At 37.4% G+C, this 21,676-nt stretch overlaps 1 protein-coding gene across 7 annotated transcripts in view; it reads right to left on the bottom strand.

The window, feature by feature from the left end:
- SPAG16 (sperm associated antigen 16) overlaps positions 1 to 21,676 on the bottom strand; it is a 1,140,172-nt gene that overhangs the window by 293,185 nt on the left and 825,311 nt on the right. For all 7 annotated transcript variants that reach the window (XM_001148592.5, XM_054679316.2, XM_016950433.4 and 4 more), the window contains one exon: positions 14,873 to 14,938. In XM_001148592.5, coding sequence (XP_001148592.1) covers positions 14,873 to 14,938 — 66 coding nt within the window. The remainder of the gene's footprint in view (positions 1 to 14,872; positions 14,939 to 21,676) is intronic.

The following is a 21,676-nucleotide window of genomic DNA, read 5'->3' as shown; positions in this document are numbered from 1 at the left end:
AGAATACTTCTATTAATTTATTATAGTTACCTTATATCCTAATTAATTTTTTTAATGGCTGCTTATACAAATGCTTTTCTTTTGCTTTACTTTTTTAAAGCGTTTCACTTTTTACTAGAAATTATTTTCTTTCCAAAGTACAAAAAGTATTAAGGCAAAAAGTTAATTTCATAAAATATTTAGTTTAAAAAATCACATAGTATAGGATGGGCTTGAGATATAAAATTATTTTTTGAATATGTAGGAATATTGACATAATTTAAATATTTTCTAAAATAAAAATGGAGATTACATATTCCTTAATTTTATATTCTATTGTTGTTTCCAATTTCCTTGGATAGACAGAACCTGCTTTAGTGTTTTTCACCACACATCTAAAAGTTTTGACTTATGCATCATCTTGGTGCAGTAATGAATAAGAACTGACATCAAATATCAATATTATTGGCCCAGCTAAATGGTAGTTGACATCAAGGTGGATTGCTGGAAAAGTAAGAAAATTGAAATATTTTTGGTGCATAAATACCGCCTGACATCATTTGTCCTTCAGGGGATCAATCACTGTGTGACCTAATTGTTGTTTGCATTTCTTTATATAAAATGGCCAGAGATTGATATTGAGTGCTTGCTGTTTGAACTTAGGTAACAAATAAAATTGAGAAATCAGAAATTCAACTTCCTTTGCTAAAGTGGAGACAGGATCACTTTTTTAGGTAGGCAATTGCAGCTTTTTGTTTATCACTGATTTTTTAAAAAGGTAATGTGAATTGATGCATTTATGTCTACTTACCGGCAACTTAGGAAAAGCAATTAACCTATCTTAGATCAAATTTAAAACATTTAACTGCCTAATTATTGTATAACATATCCAGATATAAAAGAAACAAAATACTCCCTCTGAAGTTTATACCTATTTTTTTAGTAGAATTTAGCTCAAGTTTCATACAGTTACTCATTCTTTTTTAGGATAATTTTAACATTTTATGTTCTTGAACTTTGCTTAAGTGCAAAATATGTATGGCAAGTTTATGTTTACACTACTGATATTATGTTATAGAAAATTAAATTACAGACTATAAGGAATTTATATTATACATATTTGTGTGTGATTATTTTTTATTTACTTCTACTTATTTGAAAACAAATGGCTAGAAAGGAACATTATCTCCATTAACAATAGTACAGGTTGAGTATGCCTTATACAAAATTCTTAGGAATAGAAATGTTTTAGATTTCTGACTTTTTAAAAATTTTAGAATATTTGCATATACATAATGTAATATCATGGGGATAGAACCCAAGTCTAAACAAAACATTAATTTATGTTTCATATATACCTTATACATATAGACTGAAGGTAATTTTATACAGCATTTTAAATAATTTTATACATGAAATAAAGTTTGTGTACACTAAATCAGCAAAAAGCAAAGGTGTCAGGTGTTGAATTTTCACCTTATGGTCTCATGTTTTGGATTTTGGAACATTTTGGAGTTTAGATTTTTGGATTAGAGATGTTCAGACTTTAGTAATAATAATAGCAGTAGTAGGAGTAATACCATCTTCTAGTTACTAAGCACTATTTAAAACACATTGTATGTATTATCTAATATTCACTGTTCTTTTTATCACTCATTTTAAGGATGAGCTAAATAATTTGCTCAAGATCATGTCTTATGAATAGCAAAGCCAGAATCCGAAAAGTACCAATAGGAGACAAATATAACTGAAATTGGACAATTGTACAGAGACTCCAAAGGCATGGTAAACTATGATGCCATAGTAGCTTTCTAAGGAACAGCGAATCTGTCCTGATAATTAAATAACTTTAGTTTGCAGCTAAGCATCCACAGAATTTGGAAGCCTAATCAAGTTGAAATAAATAAGATCTAATGATACAATGCTATAATGAAAGCCTTGTGCTTATATTTGTTCCGAATTCAGCATTCATTTATTTATTCATCTCCTTTTTTGAATATTAAATATATAAAACAAACTATGCTACATACAGGAGATATTGGGTAAAATGAAATTGGAAATATCCTTTTCTTATTTCTTTTCACTGAATTCTGGTGTAGAGAGATTTTTGAAAAAAGTAAACAGACAAAAATCCCCAAGACAATTGCTAGCTATGACGGATAGTTCTACTTCTGCATCTAGATGAATAGAATAATATTTATTAAGATGACATAATGGAGAAAGGAATCAGTGTGGATTATGGGAAAGCAAGTTTCATTTTTAACATATTTTAATGAGATATCAGATGTTTAGGCTGAGTTGCAAAATGACTAATGGTAACTTTGGGGGTCAGAGTGGGATTTACTTGAAAATCATCATCATATAAATAAAATTAAAAGTTACAAGTTTAAATAATATGAATTATAAAGAGAATCTGCTAGATAACAGGATTTAAGATTGAGCCTTGATACACTATAATATTTAGCAGTCAAGTAATAAAGTAGGATCCAGCACAGTAGATTGAGAAGTGGTGCCTGTGGATATTTTATTTCTCAGGGCTCAAGAGAGGAGAACATTTTAAGTGACAATGAAAATTACTCATTGGGTACAACAATACAGAGCTCAAGAAGAGTTTCAGTGAACTTTTTGATTTGGAATTCATATTGGAATAGTTGAGGTGAAAATGCTAGTGCAGGTTTCTAGGAAACAAGGAAATATAAGATAATGAAGAAATATTCCTGCCACTCAAAATTTATAGAAATTATAGATTAAAAAGTAAAAAAAGAAATTAATATATGCCTAAAATCAAACTAGACATAATGAAACAAGGATGGACAAAGTTGAAAAGAATCTAATATACATTCTATAAGAAATGTAGTAATTGAAATAGAAAAACTCAGTAGAAAGAATAAAATTAAACAGGATTCAGCTAAAGAAAGATTGATTTATAAGACAGTTGGGAAGAAATTAATTGGGATGCCACACAAAGTAGTAAAGCACAGGAAATATAAAAAGAAACATGAAGTGAATGAGAAGATTCAACAGAGATATAAAAGGAATTCCTAAAAGAGATACTAGAGAGAATTGACAAAACACAATATTTAATAACATAATGGCTGAAAAATTTCCAGCATTGCAGAAAGACAAAAGTGCTCATATTGAGAAGACACATCAAGTCCAGAGAAAAACGAAAAAGAAGCAAATCTACATGTAGACATAGCATAGAAAAATTAAAAGCTAAATATCCAAGATATTAAAATGTATGAGAAAGATCCAACCTAATCTACAAAGGATCAACTATTAGATTTATAGTTGATTCTCATCAGCAACAATAGTGACAGAGGAAATAACAGAATGAAAATAAAATAATGACATTTCCAGATATACAAAGACCAAAAAAAGTTTACTACCCACACACTTTCCCTGAAAGAACTATGAGAGTCTATTGTTAGCAAGATAAAATGAAACCCTGCAGGAAGGAGAGAAAAGAAAGAAATTAGTTATAGGCAAAGAAATAATCAAACATATTGGTATATCTCATAAATATCAAAGATTTACATGACTAATTTCAAGATGAGACTAGAATGCAAAATAAAAATAAGGAAAAATGGAAAAGTCCAGCAAGAGCTTCTAGAAGGCCCTATGGAATGTCCATCCTAGTAAGATTTAGGTCAACTTCCTGCAAATTTGAAGTCAGGTGAGGCTCCCTGCTCATTTTCCTGCCACGTATTTTTTACAGTTTTTGTTTTTATTTTTTCCTTTAGATTGAATTTTCTGTGGCTATTAATAATTTTCTGGAAATTACTGTCATCTTCCTTTTTTGGTTTTGGCTTTGCTTTGTAAAAATGACTTAATAAGTAGCTTTTATAGTTCCTTAAAATGTCTCATGACAGATTACTTTAAAAGGAGGTTTAAAATAAATATCTACTTCCAATGGAGAAATCAAGGAGAAATTAAGACATCCGAGCTCTAATACCATAAGAGAAATAAAATTCAATTTAACAAATAAAATTCAATTCAATAGTTTTTCAGGGCCATATATAAATATTGTTTATTGCATATCTGTTTCTGTGAATCTTTTTTAAAGATGTATTTTGTTTTTCATTGACACATAACTACATATTTATGGATACAATGTGATATTTTGATACATGGGTACATTGAGTAATGCTCAAATCAGGATAATTATCATATCTATCACCTCAAACACTTGTCATTTCTTTATGGTAAGAATATTTGAATTTCTTAGCATTGTAGTATATTTTAATGTCAGGTAGTGTGATACTTCCAGTTTTTTTCTTTATGCTCAGGAGTGCTTTGGCTATTTGGAGCCTTTTGGTTCCAAAAAGATTTGAAATTTTACTTCAATTTTTATAGAGAATGTCATTAGTATTTTGATAGAGATTGCATTGAATTTGTAGATCACTTTGGGCAATATGGACATTGATATGGTTTGGCTGTATCCCCTCTCAATTTCATCTTGAATTATAGTTCCCATAATCGCCATATGTCTAGGACGGATGGGTGGGAAGTAATTTAATCATGGGGGCGGTTACCTTCATGCTGTTCTTGTGACAGTGTGTGAGTTCTCAAGAGATCTGAAGGTTTTACAAGGGGCTTTTCCCCCTTTTGCTCAGCACTTCTGCCGCCACCACGTGAAGAAGGACGTGTTTGATTCCCCTTCTGCCATGATTTTAAGTTTCCTGAGGCCTCCCCAACGATGTGGAACTGTGAGTCAATTAAACCTCTTTCCTTTATAAATTATTCAGTCTCAGGCAGTCCTTTATAGCAGTGTGAGAAGAGACTGATCCAGATATTTTAACAATATTAATTCTTCCAATCCATGATCACAGGTATCTTTCCACTTATTAGTGTCCTCTTCTATTTTCTGTCATCATTATTTTGCAGTTTTCATTGCAGAGATCTTTCATGTTTTTGTTTAAACTTATTTCTAGATTTTTTTAGTTATTGTAAATGGGCTTGCTTTTGTCATATCTTTTTTGGATAGTTTGCTATTGCACATAGAAATGTTACTATTTTTTATTGATTTTGTGTACTCCATCTTTGCTGAATTTATTAGTTCTAACAGTTTTTCAGTGGGGTCTGTAGAGTTTTCTCTATATAAGATCATATCATCTGTAAAAAGAGACAATTTGTCTTCCTCCTTTCCAATTTGGATGTGCATTATTTCTTTTTTCTGCCTAATTGCTCTGGCTAGGACTTCTAGTGCTATGTTGAACAGAAATAGTAAAGATAGGCATATTTGTCTTAGTCCAGATTTTAGAGGAAAAACTTTCAGCTTTTCCCTATTTAGTATGATGTTTGTAGGTTTCTCATATATGGCCTTTATTGTGTTGTGGTATGTTGCTTCTATACCTAATTGTTCAGGGTTTTTATTATAAAGGGATTGTGAATTTTATTGAATGCTTTTCCCATGGCTAATGAGATGATCATATAATTTTTGTCTTTCATTCTGTTAATGTGATATATAACATTTATTGAATTGCCTATGTTGAATCATCCTTGCCTCCCTGGGATAAATCTCATTTGATGATGCTGAATGATCTTTTTGATGTGCTGTTGGATTTGGTTTGCTAGTATTTTCTTGAGAGTTTTTGCATCTATGTTCATCAGGAATGGTGGCCTATAGTGTTGGTTGTTGTTGTTGTTGTGTCCTTGTCTGGTTTTGGTATCAGGGTAGTGCTGTTCTCATAGGATGAGTTAGTAAGAACTCTATCCTCTTCAAGTTTTTGGAATAGTTTGAGAAACATTTGTATTAGCTCTTTTTTACATGTTTGGTAGAATTCAGCAGTGAAGCCTACTTCTGAGCTTTTCTTTGACAGGCAACTGTTGTAGGATCCTGTAACTTCTTTATTTTTATTCTTTTACCTTTTTCCCTTCTGACTGTATTTTCAAATAGCCTGTCACCAAGCTTACTAATTCTTTCTTCTGTTTGATCAATTCTGCTGTTAATGCTCTCCACTGTGTCTTTTATTTCATTCATTATATTTTTCAGCTCCAGGATTTCTGTTTGATTTTTTAAAATTTCAATCTCTCTATAAAATTTCCCTGATAAATTTCTCAATTGTTTCTCTATATTTTTTGAAGTTTGAGGAGCATCCTTAAAACAGCTATTTTTGAATTCTTTGTCTGAGAGATGACACATCCCTATCACTTTAAGATCAGTGTCTGGTGCCTTATTTTCTCTCTTTGGTAAGGTAATATTTCCCTGAATATTACTGATAATAGTGGACATGTGACAATGTCTGCATTTTGAAAGATTGGGTATTTGTTCCAGTCTTCACAGTCTGGCTTTACTGTGCCTATCATTTTTCAGAGCGTCTTCCAGAGATCTAAAAATACTAATTGTGTTCCCTGAGCCTGTAATCACTGAAGTTGTCTTAGCACTAGAGGACCCTCTCAGCCCAGGTTTGCTGTGAATCTCACAAAGGTTCCAAGGATGACATGGCTCTCTGTCCTAGATGGACCTGGGGAAGACTTAAGGAGGGTCCCTAGGCTGTTGATGAAAGCCGAACAGGAACCTAAGACTGAAATATTTTCCAGTGACCCACACAGGCGTGCTTCCCAGCAGGTCCTGCACAAGTGGACTGGGCCCTCTCAGGATCTGCTGTGTGACAGCAGCTGACGAACCTGTCTCATTGGCCCACGAGAGTGTGCAATTCCCAGCAGGTCTTTGCATAGACAGCATAGTTCCCCAAAAGTAGTAAGGGGAGCTGGAACTGAGTCTGGTGCACTTCAAAATCTGCTGTGAAATGGAGGTTAGTGAACTCATTATGGAGGCTTAGACTCCCAGGTTGAGATAATATGGGTAAGTCTCCTGCATCCTTGTATAAGCAGTCCTCATGTGGAACCTCAGCTGAGGGAGGCTAGTGCCAAGCCAAAGAACAACTTTCAGTTTCAGTGTGAAGACCACTGTCATTGAGCAGACAAGTCTCTTCACTGAGGCAGTAGTCTGTGTGGTTCCTCTTGGATGCCTGGGCAAATGGTTTTGGGACAGGTTTTGGGACAGGCCAAACAAGGATCTAGCCAAGCCCTTTGGGAAATGAGGTTATTCCTAGGCTTGAACCTGGGAGCATAATCAGCAGATCAGCTACATGGGTGCTGGTCTGTACTCTCAAAATAATCCTCCTAAGTCTTGGGTTCCACTGGGGCTCTGCAGCCTCCTACCTGAATCCTGAGACTCCTGCTGATAGACTTTTGTCTGTGGATGGGTGCAGGATTCTTGTGGGTGGAGATAGGAGGGTTACTTTTTTTTTTTTTTTTTCTTTTGAGATGGAGTCTCACTCTGTCGCCAGGCTGGAGTGCAGTTGTGCAATCTCAGCTCGCTGCAATCTTTGTCTCCCGGGTTTGAGCAATTCCCCTGCCTCAGCCTCCTGAGTAGCTGGGACTACAGGCACACAAGACCACACCTGGCTTATTTTTTTGTATTTTAGTAGAGACAGGGTTTCACCATATTGGCGAGGATGGTCTCGATCTCCTAACCTCGTGATCTGCCTGCCTCAGCCTCCCAAAGTTTTGGGATTACAGGCATGAGCCACTGTGCCCAGTTGAGGGTTACTTTTTATTCCACCAGCTTACTGACATTACCCTTGTTTCTGTGAATCTAGATTGCTAGCTTGATAACATTGAGTTTTACATGTGTGATTCCTACTTACAAATCTGAAATTGTAGAATTTTCCCCAAACTATGTTTATGTAAATAGCTAAATGCAACTTTAAATGGTAACGCAACATGAATGTCTATCCCTAAAGGCACCAAGTAATGAGCAAGGCTAATACTAAATAACTAAAATTTTTGCCTTCTATATATGTACCACATAGGCATTTTTAAAATACAACCTTAATAGTTTGTTTGAATATGAACTGTGTCTCAATGCCATGTCCTCAAGAGACCTGTGGGAGTCCCTGCACTCTGCAGTCACAGCTGCTTCTCAACCTCCTGACATTACTTAGCAGGTATGTGACATAAAACATAATTGTTAAAACAATTAATATAAGTGACCAAAAATTTCCTTAAAAAATGTCAGTCATCATAACAAGACATTATTTTTAAAAAATATTAGTAGTTAATAAATATTTGCAGCAAAGAAAAGATCAATTAATGGACAATTTTAATGAGGCTGTGGGATACTGATTTGGAGCTATATTGTAATAGTCCTTTTGGTATGAACAAAGTGTGCAAATAAAAACATATTAGCGAGTTCCGTTCCAAGATGGCCAAATAGGAACAGCACCAGTCTGCAACTCCCAGCATGATCAATGCAGAAGATGGGTGATTTTTGCATTTCCAACTGAGGTACCTGGTTCATCTCACTGGGACTGGTTGGACAGTGGGTGCAGCCCACAGAGGGCCACCCGAAGCAGGTCGGGGTGTCACCTCACCCGGGAAGCACAAGGGGTTGGGGGATTTCCCTTTCCTAGCCAAGGGAAGCCGTGACAGACTGTACCTGGAAAAACGGGATACTCCCGCCCAAATACTGCGCTTTTCCCAAGGTCTTAGCAACCGGCAGACAAGGAAATTCTCTCCTGTGCCTGGTTCGGCGGGGGGGTCCCACGCTCATGGAGCCTTGCTCACTGCTAGCGCAGCAGTCTGAGATCCAACTGTGAGGCTTCAGCCTGGCAGGGGGAGGGGCATCCACCATTGCTGAGGCTCGAGTAGGTAAACAAAGTGCCCATAAAGCAAGGCCTACTGCCTCTATAGACTCCACCTCTGTGGGCAAGGCATAGCTGAACAAAAGGCAGCAGACAACTTCTGCAGACTTAAACGTCCCTGTCTGACAGCTCTGAAGAGAGCAGTGCATTCTCCCAGCACAGCATTTGAGCTCTGAGAATGGACAGCCTGCCTCCTTAAGTGGGTCCCTGACCCCTGTGTAGCCTAACTGGGAGACACCTCCCGGTAGGGGCTGACAGACACCTCATACAGGTGGGTGCCCCTCTGGGACAAAGCTTCCAGAGGAAGGATCAGGCAGCAATATTTGCTGTTCTGCAATATTTGCTGTTCTGCAGCCTCTGCTGGTGATACCCAGGCAAACAGGGTCTGGAGTGGACCTCCAGCAAACTCCAACAGACCTACAGCTGAGGGACATGACTGTCAGAAGGAAAAACAACAAACAGAAAGGAATAGCATCAACATCAAGAAAAAGGACATCTACACCAAAACTCCATCTGTAGGTCACCAACATCAAAGACCAAAGGTAGATAAAACCACAAAGATGGGGAGAAAACAGAGCAGAAAAGCTGAAAATTCTATAAACCAGAGCACCTCTTCTCCTCCAAAGGATTGCAGCTCCTCGCCAGCAATGGAACAAAGCTGGATGAAGAATGACTTTGACAAGTTGGCAGAAGTAGGCTTCAGAAGGTCGGTAATAACAAACTTCCCCAAGCTAAAGGAGGATGTTCAAACCCATCACAAGGAAGCTAAAAACCCTGAAAAAAGATTAGATGAATGGCTAACTAGAATAAACAGTGTAGAGAATACCTTAAATGACTTGAAGGAGCTGAAAACCATGGCACGAGAACTACATGATGCATGCACAAGCTTCAGTAGACAATTTGATCAAGTGGAAGAAAGGGTATCAGTGATTGAAGATAAAATTAATGAAATAAAGCAAGAAGAGAAGTTTAGAGAAAAAAGAGTTAAAAAGAAACGAACAAAGTCTCCAAACAATATGGGACTATGTGAAAAGACCAAATCTACATTTGATTGGTGTACCTGAAAGTGACGGGGAAAATGGAACCAAGTTGGAAAACTTTCTTCAGGACATTATCCAGGAGAACTTCCCCAACCTAGCAAGGCATTCAACAACATTTAAATTCAGTAAATACAGAGAACACCACAAAGACACTCCTCGAGAAGAGCAACCCCAAGACACATAATTGTCAGATTCATCAAGGTTGAAATGAAGGAAAAAATGTTAAGGGCAGCCAGAGAGAAAGGTCAGGTAACCCACAAAGGGAAGCCCATCAGACTAACAGAGGATCTCTCAATAGAAACCTTACAAGCCAGAAGAGAGTGGGGGACAATATTCAACATTCTTAAAGAATTTTCAAACCAGAATTTCATATCCAGCCAAACAAAGCTTCATAAATGAAGGAGAAATAAAATCCCTTACAGACAAGCAAATGCTGAGAGATTTTGTCACCACCCGGGCCTGCCTTACAAGAGCTCCAGAAAGAAGCACTAAACATAGAAAGGAACAACCAGTACCAGCCACTGTGAAAACATGCCAAATTGTAAAGACCATCGATGATATGAAGAAACTGCATCAATTAATGGGCAAAATAACCAGCTAACATCAAAATGACAGGATCAAATTCACACATAGCAATATTAACCTTAAATGTAAATGGGCCATATGCCCCAATTAAAAGAGACAGACTGGCAAGTTCGATAAAGAATCAAGAGCCATCAGTGTGCTGTATTCAGGAGACCCATCTCACCTGCAGAGACACACATAGGCTCAAAATAAAGGGATGGAGGAAGACCTACCAAGAAAATGGAAAGCCAAAAAAAAAAAAAAAAAAGCAGGGGTTGCAATCCTAGTCTCTTGATAAAACAGACTTTAAACCAACAAAGATCAAAAGAGACGAAGAAGCCATTACATAATGGTAAAGGGATCAATTCAACAAGAAGAGCTAACTATCCTAAATATATATGCACCCATTACAGGAGCACCCAAATTCATAAAGCAAGTCCTTTGAGACCCACAAAAAGACTTAGACTCCCACACAATAATAATGGGAGACTTTAACACCCCACTGTCAATATTAGACAGATCAATGAGACAGAAGGTTAACAAGGATATCCAGGACTTGAACTCAGCTCTGCACCAAGCAGACCTAATAGGCATCTACAGAACTCTCCACCCCAAATCAACAGAATATACATTCCTCTCAGCACCACATCGCAGTTATTCTAAAATGGACCACATAATTGGAAGTAAAGCACTCCTCAGCAAATGTAAAAGAACAGAAATCACAACAAACTGTCTCTCAGACCACAGTGCAATCAAACTAGAACTCAGGATTAAGAAACTCACTCAAAACCACACAACTACATGGAAACTGAACAACCTGCTCCTGAATTGTCCCTGTTTGCAGATGACATGATTGTATATTTAGAAAACCCCATCGCCTCAGCCCAAAATCTCCTTAAGCTGATAAGCAACTTCAGCAAAGTCTCAGGATACAAAATCAATGTGCAAAAATCACAAACATTCCTATACACCAATAGCAGACAAACAGGAAACCAAATCATGAATGAACTCCCATTCACAATAGTTATAAAAAGATAAAATACCTAGGAATCCAACTCACAAGGGATATGAAGGACCTCTTCAAAGAGAACTACAAACCACTGCTCAACAAAATAAAAGAGTACACAAACAAATGGAAGAATATTCCATGGTCATGGATAGGAGGAATCAATATTGTGAAAATGACCATACTGCCCAAGGTAATTTATGGATTCAATGCCGTCCCCATCAAGCTACCAATGACTTTCTTCAAAGAATTGGAAAAAAAACTACTTTAAAGTTCAGGAACCAAAAAAGAGCCTGCATTGCCAAGACAGTGCTAAGCAAAAAGAACAAAGCTGGAGGCATCATGCTACCTGACTTCAAACTATACTACAAGGCTACAGTAACCAACACAGCATGGTACTAGTATCAAAACAGAGATATAGACCAATGGAACAGAACAGAGCCCTCAGAAATAACAACACACATCTACAACTATCTGATCTTTGACAAATCTGACAAAAACAAGAAATGGGGAAAGGAGTCCCTATTTAATAAATGGTGCTGGGAAGACTGGCTAGCCATATGTAGAAAGCTGAAACTGGATCCTTTCCTCACACCTTATACAAAAATTAATTCAAGATGGAATAAAGACTTCAATGTTAGACCTAAAACCATAAAAACCCTAGAGGAAAACCTAGGGAATACCATTCAGGACATAGGTATGGGCAAGAACTTCACGACTAAAACACTAAAAGCAACGGCAACAAAAGCCAAAATAGACAAATGGGATCTAATTAAACTAAAGAGCTTCTGCACAGCAAAAGAAACTACCATCAGAGTGAACAGGCAACCTACAGGATGGGAGAAAATTTTTGCAATCTACCCATCTGACAAAGGGCTAATATCCAGAATCTATAAAGAACTCAAACAAATTTACTAGGAAAAAAAAATATCCCATCAAAAAGTGGGCAAAGGACATGAACAGACACTTCTCAAAAGAAGATACTTATGCAGCCAACAGACACATGAAAAAATACTCATCATCACTGGCCATCAGAGAAATGCAAGTCAAAACCACAATGAGATACCATCTCACACCAGTTAGAATGGCAATCATTAAACAGGAAACAACAGATGCTGGAGAGGATGTGGAGAAATAGGAATGCTTTTACACTGTTGGTCAGAGTGTAAATTAGTTCAACCATTTTGGAAGACAATGTGGCGATTCCTCAAGGATCTAGAACTAGAAATACCATTTGACCCAGCCATCCCATTACTGGGTATATACCTAAAGGATTATAAATCATGCTACTCTAAAGATGCATGCACACATATGTTTATTGCAGCACTATTCACAATAGCAAAAACTTGGAACCAACCCAAATGTCCATCAATGATAGACTGGATTAAGAAAATGTGGCACATATACAACATGGAATACTATGCAGCCATAAAAAAGGATGAGTTCATGTCCTTTGCAGGGACTTGGGTGAAGCTGGAAACCATCATTCTCAGCAAACTATCACATGGACAGAAAACCAAACACCGCATGTTCTCACTCATAGGTGGGATTGAACAATGAGAACACTTGGACATAGGGTGGGGAACATCACACACTGGGGCCTGTCAGGGGTGGGGGCTGGGGGAAGGATAGCATTAGGAGAAGTACATAATGTAAATGATGAGTTGATGGATGCAGGAAACCAACATGGCACATGTATACCTATGTAACAAACCTGCATGTTGTGCACATGTACCCTAGACCTTAAAGTATAATAATAAAAAAATTAGCTACTTTGATATTGGACACCTAAACCTCATATCTGTTATCTTGCCCTTTGAAATATGGGAAATTAATGTATGTCTCTCTTGATTGCTAATTCAATACATCTAATTTGCTTATTTCCATATTTATTAAGTTTAATATTTAGAATGTAAAATGATGTCTTTTGCAGTTATTATATTGCTTGCCAAAATAAAATGCCTGATTTACAAAATATTATTCATTTCAGCTCCCATTTAATTTTTGTAGGGCATGTGAAGCTATAAGCCACTTAATGGACTTTCAGCATAAAACTATATTCTATTTCATAATGGGTCCATAGTGCTTAAATTTTTCCATACCCTGCTGGAAATAAAATATTCCTTGGTATCTAGAACTAATCTATAATACTTTCCAACTAATTGGCTCACTACAGAAAATTAGAGAGAATATTTCTTAGAAAGACCAATCTATTAAAATGTAATTTTGGTTGAGCCCATCATTAAAATTCCCAGGCCTGACAATGACACAAGCACAATTTCAATTGGAGCAATCAACATTCCCTTAGTAGATATAATTTTTAGTGAGCATTTTTCCTCTTTCTAAAAGAATGATACTAGCAGGATGGTAACAGAATTTTGACTATGCTATCATTGTGATGTTAGATGTAAGTAATCCATCAGATTTCTTTTACAGCTAATTGGAAAAGAAGTGGAATTTGGAATTAAGATTCTCACTCTACTGGGAACTTTGAGACAACCAAAATATTAGATATAATTAAATCATAGAGTTTAAATGAACTTGAGAGGTCATCTATGTAGTCAAATCTCTTTCATCTGAGAACAGACTTAAATCATCCTTCTTTGATTACCATCTGAACCCTTTAAAAGACATCCTCAATTAACGTGGCAACTGTCTTAATCCATTTTCTGTTGCTATTACAGAAAACCACAAACTGGATAACTTTAAAGAAAATAAATTTATTTCTCACAGTTCTGGAGGCTGGGAAGTCCCAGAGCATGGCACCACCATTTCATGAAGGCCTTTGTGCTGTGTCATCCCATAACAGAAGGAGGGAGGAAAAAGAGCAAGAGAGCAAAAAGACTGAACTGGCAGCTTCAACTTCCTTAAAATACATTAACCCGTTCAGGAGGGAGGGCACCACTGTCATGACCTAAACATCTCCTATAAGGCTCCACCTCCAAACACTGTTGCATTGGGGATTAAGTTTGCAACACATAAACTTGGAGGGATACATTCAAACCATAGAAAACTCAAAGGACTCTCCAACAATTTTCATTGTTTGTGAAATCATCCTTACACCTGAATGAATACCTCAAGTGGCAGATAAAATATTTTTGTTTTGTCATCAGTTTATATGAAGAAGGACATATTTGAAACTTTTCCATGACTAATTAAAAAGCTGTCAAATCAAGGCTGTTCTTTTCTAAATTGGAGAAAACTTTTTTCTTTAACTGCTTTTTCTTCTCCAGGTTTTCTTACAGAAAAATTACAGAGCAATTATAATTATTTTAATGATTTTTCATTAAAATTTTATTCAGTCTATAGCCCACCTATTTTTTTGAAGCCCAAATTGGACAAAAGGCTCTTAAAAATGTGTTTAAGTAAAGTTGACTATAGTAGAATTCCTTGTCACTCCTGCTATGACCTGGGGTGTGTGTGGGGTGTGTGTGTGTGTGTGTGTGTGTGTGTGAATTTTAAAATTCTGCAACCCTATATACCTATAGACTTTTCCTATTGTTTACAACTAATTCCTAAAGTTGTTCTTCTCACCTCATTAACTTACCATTTTAGCTTGGAAATTTGTTTTATAAAAATGAATTTGTATATATGAAGCATTAAAAACAGTTTACTGGGAGAACTGAACTTACCCTGGGGTCAAAAATGGCATCATTGATAGAATGCATGTGACCATAAAGTGACTGCTCACATATACCCTAGGAAGACAAAGCAGAAATAGAGTCAAATAAATTTCTTTTGGAACGTAAAAAGGAATTCAAAGATGCTTTTAAGTTTTAAAGTAATTTTTAGCCCCTCCTCCCAGAATTAATACATTCTCACCATAGAAAATTCTAGCTTTTGCTTCAACTACTATTCAGAATCGTACAGACCTAGAGCGGGGAGCATACCATAGTACTGGTATCTACACTGAAATTCTACTGTTGTTGCTTTTACACCACTGAGCTGGTAGTAAACTCTCACTAAGTGGCTGCATTTCTCAATTAGCATAGCTTTCAAGCCCTGAGGCCAAAGACTATTAAGAACTCCCTTATTAGAAAGCTGTTATTTTCAGCACAGCATATCTACTGCTGCTGGGGGTAGGCAGTGGGGTCTCTCTTTTTCTTTTTAAATTATAGAATCACATTTTAGCTCCTGAATTTTCACAGTTCAGCATTAACATTATTACCTGTATAAAAATTTATAAAATATATACAGTGGCATTTTTAAATACAGAATAAGCATTTGTTTTGTGAGAACCAAACTTCACATCTATTCATTCAATTTAACTTATCCAAATAATAGCTAAAATTAAAATTAACTACAAAAACGTCCCAGCTTCAGTTTAAATGTTTCCGGGAAAGATGGACCTATAACACATTATAATAGGGATCTAAATATCTAAATGTGGGGCCTTTCATTTTGAACACCAGTGTTCAACGGGCATTCTTGACTCTTGTAGGGAAATAACCCAAATTCTGTAGAACAAGGGAAAGTCATATGTGGACTCTTGCTTGGAGAGTCTTGCTATGTGCTTGAAAATTCAGATTTCATTCAACCATTTGTTCATTCGACAAATATTTTTGAGTAATTAATATTTGTCGGCACAATTCTAGGTGCTTAGGATATGTCAACAAATAGACAAAGAACCTTATTCTCACAGACCTTATATTCTAGTGGAGGAGATGGGCATTTTGTGATAAAGGCATAAAATGTACTAGAAGATAACAAGTCTGAAGAGAAGAAATTGTCAGGCAGGGTTAGTAATAGTAGGAATTTTAGGATTTGGAAACTAAGGGAAATCACATTATCAAGTAGAGTTATCCAGTTTGGCTTCACCCAGAAGATAAAGTTTGAATAAAGAATGAAAGTATAGTAAGGGAGTTAGCCAAGAATGAAAGTATAGTAAGGGAGTTAGCCAATGAAAGTATAGTAAGGGAGTATAGCCAAAGTATAGTAAGGGAGTTTTTCTGGAGGAAAAGTGTTCCAGGTAGGAAGAAAAACTAGAGCAAATGTCTCCAAGTAGATGTTTGCCTCACACATTTCTGGAACAACAAGGAAGCCAGTGTGGCTGGAAAGAAGTCAGTCAGAAGAGTAGATTCACTCAAAAGTCTTCATCTACTCTCATTCACTACCTTGTATTTATTTAACCTTAAATCTTTGAAGGCTGGGAGAGATTACAGAAGAGACTGCAAAATGAGCTACCAAAGGTAGATCATCATGATGCCCCTCACCGTTATTGGCCATTCATGGAGTATCTCTGAACCAAGCAAAGTTGGAAAGGCTTTATAACTAAACTAATCTCTACTTGGTCCTCATTATCGTCATTGTACTCAGCAAGTTAACTTCCAAATATCAATTTAAAGAATCAATTCATGCTACAAATCTTTGTTCACAGAGTGCAAAACTTCCCCACATAAATTTAAATTTCACAAAAATAAATTGAAACACTTTGATACTCTCTCAGAATCTCAACCATCCTTGTTATTATGGCTTAGTATCTTGACACTGTTATAACTTTAAACCAATTATGCTAAGAACTTCAAATCATCCCAATTCTCAAAATAGAAATAAATTACTTACAAAGCCAAAAAGGCAAAGCATAAGATGTCATAGTTTTTTATATTATCTTAGAAATTTTTTGGTTAATTTTGAGAACTAATATACAGTGATGTAATATTAAAACTTGTATACTGAGTGGTAATATTTTTACAAAGATATAAATTAGCAAATTGTCTTAAAATATTTTTGTATTAATGAAAGTTTTGCATTTGGTCCTTTTCTAACTTGAGAATCACTAAACTATTTGATTAATTGGTAATGAAAAGTGTAGTAGCTTTTTTTTCAAATTCTGAATGCCAAGTTTTAATTCAAAGTAGAATCTCTATGGCACTCTTGAAAAACCCTGGAAATATGGGGTTATAAAGGAAATGCTGACGGACCACATTTGTGCTGCTATAACAAAACCTGACTCGAAGATAAATGTTTCATGAATTAAAATAAGTTTAAAAAGCTTTTCTACACAGCTTTGTTCCCAAGATAAAAGTGAATCTCCTCTTTTTGTGGTATAGGGAATATGAGGGTATCTAACATTCTAGTCTGCAAACAGCCTTAATCAAAAGCAATACTCAAACTGGGACATTAAAATTTGGAATCTCTTCTTTGATGAATTCTTGTCAGAATAGTTTTCTTTCAAAAGGAGAAAAAATAAAAAAGAAAGAAGAGTTTACAAAAAAAAAAAATAATAATGTGACCCAATATGCGTTGCTCCAGCATTTGATTCTCTCAGACAGAGAAGCTGTGTGTAATAATGATCTCTATCACTGACCCTGGGGGTAGAAACGGCCACATTTAATTTTTGGATCTGCCACCTAATAGCTGTGTGACCTTAAACAAATTGCTTCGCTTTACTGTTTTTCAGTTGCCTGATATGTACAATGAGATAATGGCATTTAACCTATAGCTTTGTTAGGAGAATTAATTGAGATAATAATGCACAGGAAATGTTGGTATGTTGCCTAGCACAGAGTAAGGGCTTGACAAATATTGGCTCTTAATATTTTTCATATACTATTGAAATGCTGAATATTTTCCAGTTGATATATCCACCCTTACTTCTCCACTGAGTTCCAACTTTGAATGTCTGTTTGCCTTCTTAAACAGCTCTTGCGGGCATGGGTGCTGTGTGTTCTGTTGCCCTCAGATTCATTCTCCGCATGGCTCTGCCCCGCCCTATGCCAGGCTCTCTACTAACTACATTGCCTATGTTCTTAGGACCTCTGGGCTCTGGTTGGATTCAGCCAGAGGGAAGCGCCTGTAGGATATGGATAAGCACAAAGAGAGAATGGATAAATTGCAACTTCTGCTACCTCCCGTTCAGCTGTGATTATGTCGGTGGCCTTATTCTCTACCAAATTCCACAGCTCCTGTATCCTTTCTCATGGCCACTTGCACACTGCATCCAGTAATGCTTTCCTTCCCCTCCCCTTTCAGACACAGTGGTAGTGGGCAGTGATGATTTCCCATTGTTGCGAGTCCCTGGCTGCTGTACTAGCTCCCTTAATGCCGCCCATACCTCTGTAAACATTAAACTTGAGCTTACTCCGTGAGTCCCCTCTTTCCTGCTGGTGACCTGTCTGATGCAGCATGTCAGACATAATAAGCAAAAGAAGACTTGTTGATTTACTACTTCCCAACTGTCTATTTTGATCTTCACGAAATCTTTATACATATAAATGGCATCACCAGCTGCTCAAACAAACAAACCAAGGCAACCAAAAACCTGGGAATAAGAATACCTCTTTTTCTTCCCCCACTCCAGCCCCAACCCTTATCTACTACAAGTCTTTCTTCAAAATATAGCCCTACTCTGCCCAGCTCCATCCCTTGCCACTATCACCACTCTGGGGGCAGGCCATCATCCTACAGACCCTGACTACGGCAGGAGCCTCCTTCTCCCACTCCACCCCACTCCCAGTCATCCCCTTCACCGCCACTAGAGCAACCAACAAAAGCTGAATCAGACCATGTCACACTCCTGCATACAGCCAACCAAAAAATTATCACTGCACTCAAAGAATTCCAAACTCTCTGCCTGTGTCTTAAGGCCCTATATTGTTCGGCTCTTGTCTCTGTAACTGACCTCATCCTTTACCACTCTTCCTTTTCACTGTGTTCCTCGAATATTTTCATATTTCTTCATGGTCAGGGCTTTCTAGGCAGAGTTCTGGCACCTGAGTTAAAGAATGACTGAATAGCAACCCTAAAGATAGAGACCCCTGGGGAGATACAGGGACATCTCACCCTGAGGCATTCTTTCACATCCAAGGATTGCAAACCGATGCTTTCCTTCTTTTTGGGAAGATTTGTTTAGATTTCAGAGCAAAGCTTTCTTTAATGTTCTCTCTCTCTCCCTCCCTTTCTCACTGTCTCTCTCTCTGTCTCTGTTTGCCTCTCTACCTCCAACCCCCACTCCCCAGAGGGAAGAAAGAAAATTGAGTTTCATGGTTTGGGGTTTCCTTTCTCGTGGTACATAACGCCTTTCCTTCTGTACCCACAAGGTACACCTGATTCTCACCCAGCCCTCCCTGCCCCCTACATAAGGAATTGAGGAATAGAAAATAAACAGTCTTCTCTGTGAGTAAATGGTTTGATATCTGATCCAGACACCTCCTTTGTACTGTCAGGATAATAACTCTAAGTACAGTTATATATAAGAACATACAGCTGTCACACTGGCCTTCCTGTTTTCTAACTGCCTGGAACGCTCCCGCCTTTGTGCTTTCTGTTTCATTTATTGCAGATGTTCTCATCTAGATATACACATGTCCTTATCCTTCCCATGCTGCTTTCAACTCAAACACAACCTTTTTCATGCGTCTGAGATCTAATTTCCTGACATCTCTCTTACAACCAGTCATTAGAGTAGCAGAAACTGTTTCATGAAACACTTTTATTTTTCCTCTTGGGCACACAGCCAGACTAGAGGTCAGGTGTGGCCATGTGACTGAGTTCTGCTCAGTGAAATGCAGGTGCTACAGGTAGTTAGGCAAGAGCTGGGCAGGAGAAGCCTCTCCCATCACCCACTGAAATGTTGGGTGATGGTTCCACAATATTGCCTCTCTAAAAATGATATTTAATCTATTAGCCAGAGAGAGACAATCTCCTGATGGTCCACGCTTGTGAACATTAAAGTGTTAATTGAATGTAGGCCCCAGGGAGAAGCAGCTTCTTGGGCATGTGTGTTAAGAGACAAAACGGTGAAGTATGACATTCTGGGGGGCACATGCCACTGGAGAAAGGAAAAATCCTCAGATGGGCATGCATATACCTCCCTAAACACACTGCTTGCCTGTGCTCAATTCCAAAGGGTAAGGAAAACACTGTGCATGCGAGAAGCCCACCCTACGAGAAGAATCATGGGAAAGAGGCAAGCCCATGAAGTCCTAGCAACAAGGTTAAAGGCCTCCCTTTTTTTGCTCCCTTTTCTCCCTTGATCCTTCATGAGCCCGCTTAGGTCTCTTCCAAACGAATTTTCCTTTCTTTCCTATTCTAAAGCCTTTTAAAATAAACTCCTCTTCCTGTTCTGGAACTTGCCTCGGTCTCTTTTTCTGCCTTACGCCCCTCAGTCGAATTCTTTCTTCTGAGCAGGCAAAGGCTGAAGTTGCTCCAGACACCTACGGATTTGCCGTCGGTAAATCAGGGTAACTCGGATCTCTTCCATTGCTAACACAGACAGTTGTGAAGTAAGTCCAACATAGGCCTGGCCCTTAGAAAATATCCACCATAATCTGCCAAACTCCTGATTTTCCGTTCTTTGCAGGCTATACGCAGAAGGCCTCTAGATGATGAGGCAGCATAAACTGGAAGGAACCTGGGTTTCTCAACCACCACAGAGAGAAAAGCCGCCATTCGGGACCTTACAATTGGGTAGTCCATGAATGAGAACTGAGCTTCCACTGTGTCACATCCCTGATATTTCAGGGTTCAATTATATTCACAGATGCCAATACTTGACAAATAGGTCACCCCATTTTGTTTCCTTCATATCACTCCTCATTAACAAAATTACTTCATGAATTTTTCTCCTTATTTATTATAGTCTCCTGCCTCTAAAATTATGCTCCACAAGAGAAACTCATCCACTCCTCCGTCTTCTCATCCCCAAGGCCTAAGACAGCTCTGGTAAGATACGATACAGTTATTGAATGAAAAAGTAAGCACACTTACATGGAGATTATAAATGAAATTGCAAAAAAAAAAAAAACAAAAAAAAACACCCTCACCAGATATGCTTTATTATTGGACAAATAGCTTAGTCTTCTCAATATTTATTTTCATTCTGATCAGTCATGACATGAAATGCGTGCACTTTCTTATTCCCCAACACCTTTGCTTCAGTGTAGTTCTAACCCGGGAGCATATTCACCCATTGACTTTTCCACTGCCTATTAACATTTTAAACAACTATAGGGAAATGGTGATTCCAGGTGGAGGATGCAGCTTTACATTCATCCAGTGTTTATTACATACCTAAAGCATTATGCTAAATGTTTTACAGTTGTTATCATATTTAATCCTCACAGCAATGCTAGGAGATAGGTACTATTGTAATTCACATTCTAGAGATGAAAACAGTGGCATCTAACCCACAAATAAAAAGTGGCAGAGTCATGACACTAATCCAGTTTTGCCTGATTCCAAAGTCCCCTAGCCCTTTATGTGCAAGAAGATGGAGTGAGTGAGGCTGTTTGCCAAATCTTTCCAATATTCCTCCTTTCTGGGTAGATACACACCTCCTAACCCTCCATGGGCTTATGAGAGACCATGTAATGAGTTCTGGCTTAAGAGTGGTGAATGGAAATGACATAGAATACTCCTCTCAGGCTCTTCCCAACTTCGCATTTTCAGCTGTTAATGATAGGTGCAAATGCCCTCCAGGAGTCCCTTTTCCCTCT

This window comes from Pan troglodytes, chromosome 13 (genome assembly GCF_028858775.2).
Source record: "Pan troglodytes isolate AG18354 chromosome 13, NHGRI_mPanTro3-v2.0_pri, whole genome shotgun sequence".
NCBI lineage: Eukaryota > Metazoa > Chordata > Mammalia > Primates > Hominidae > Pan > Pan troglodytes.
This window is presented reverse-complemented; position numbering and strand designations above follow the sequence as displayed.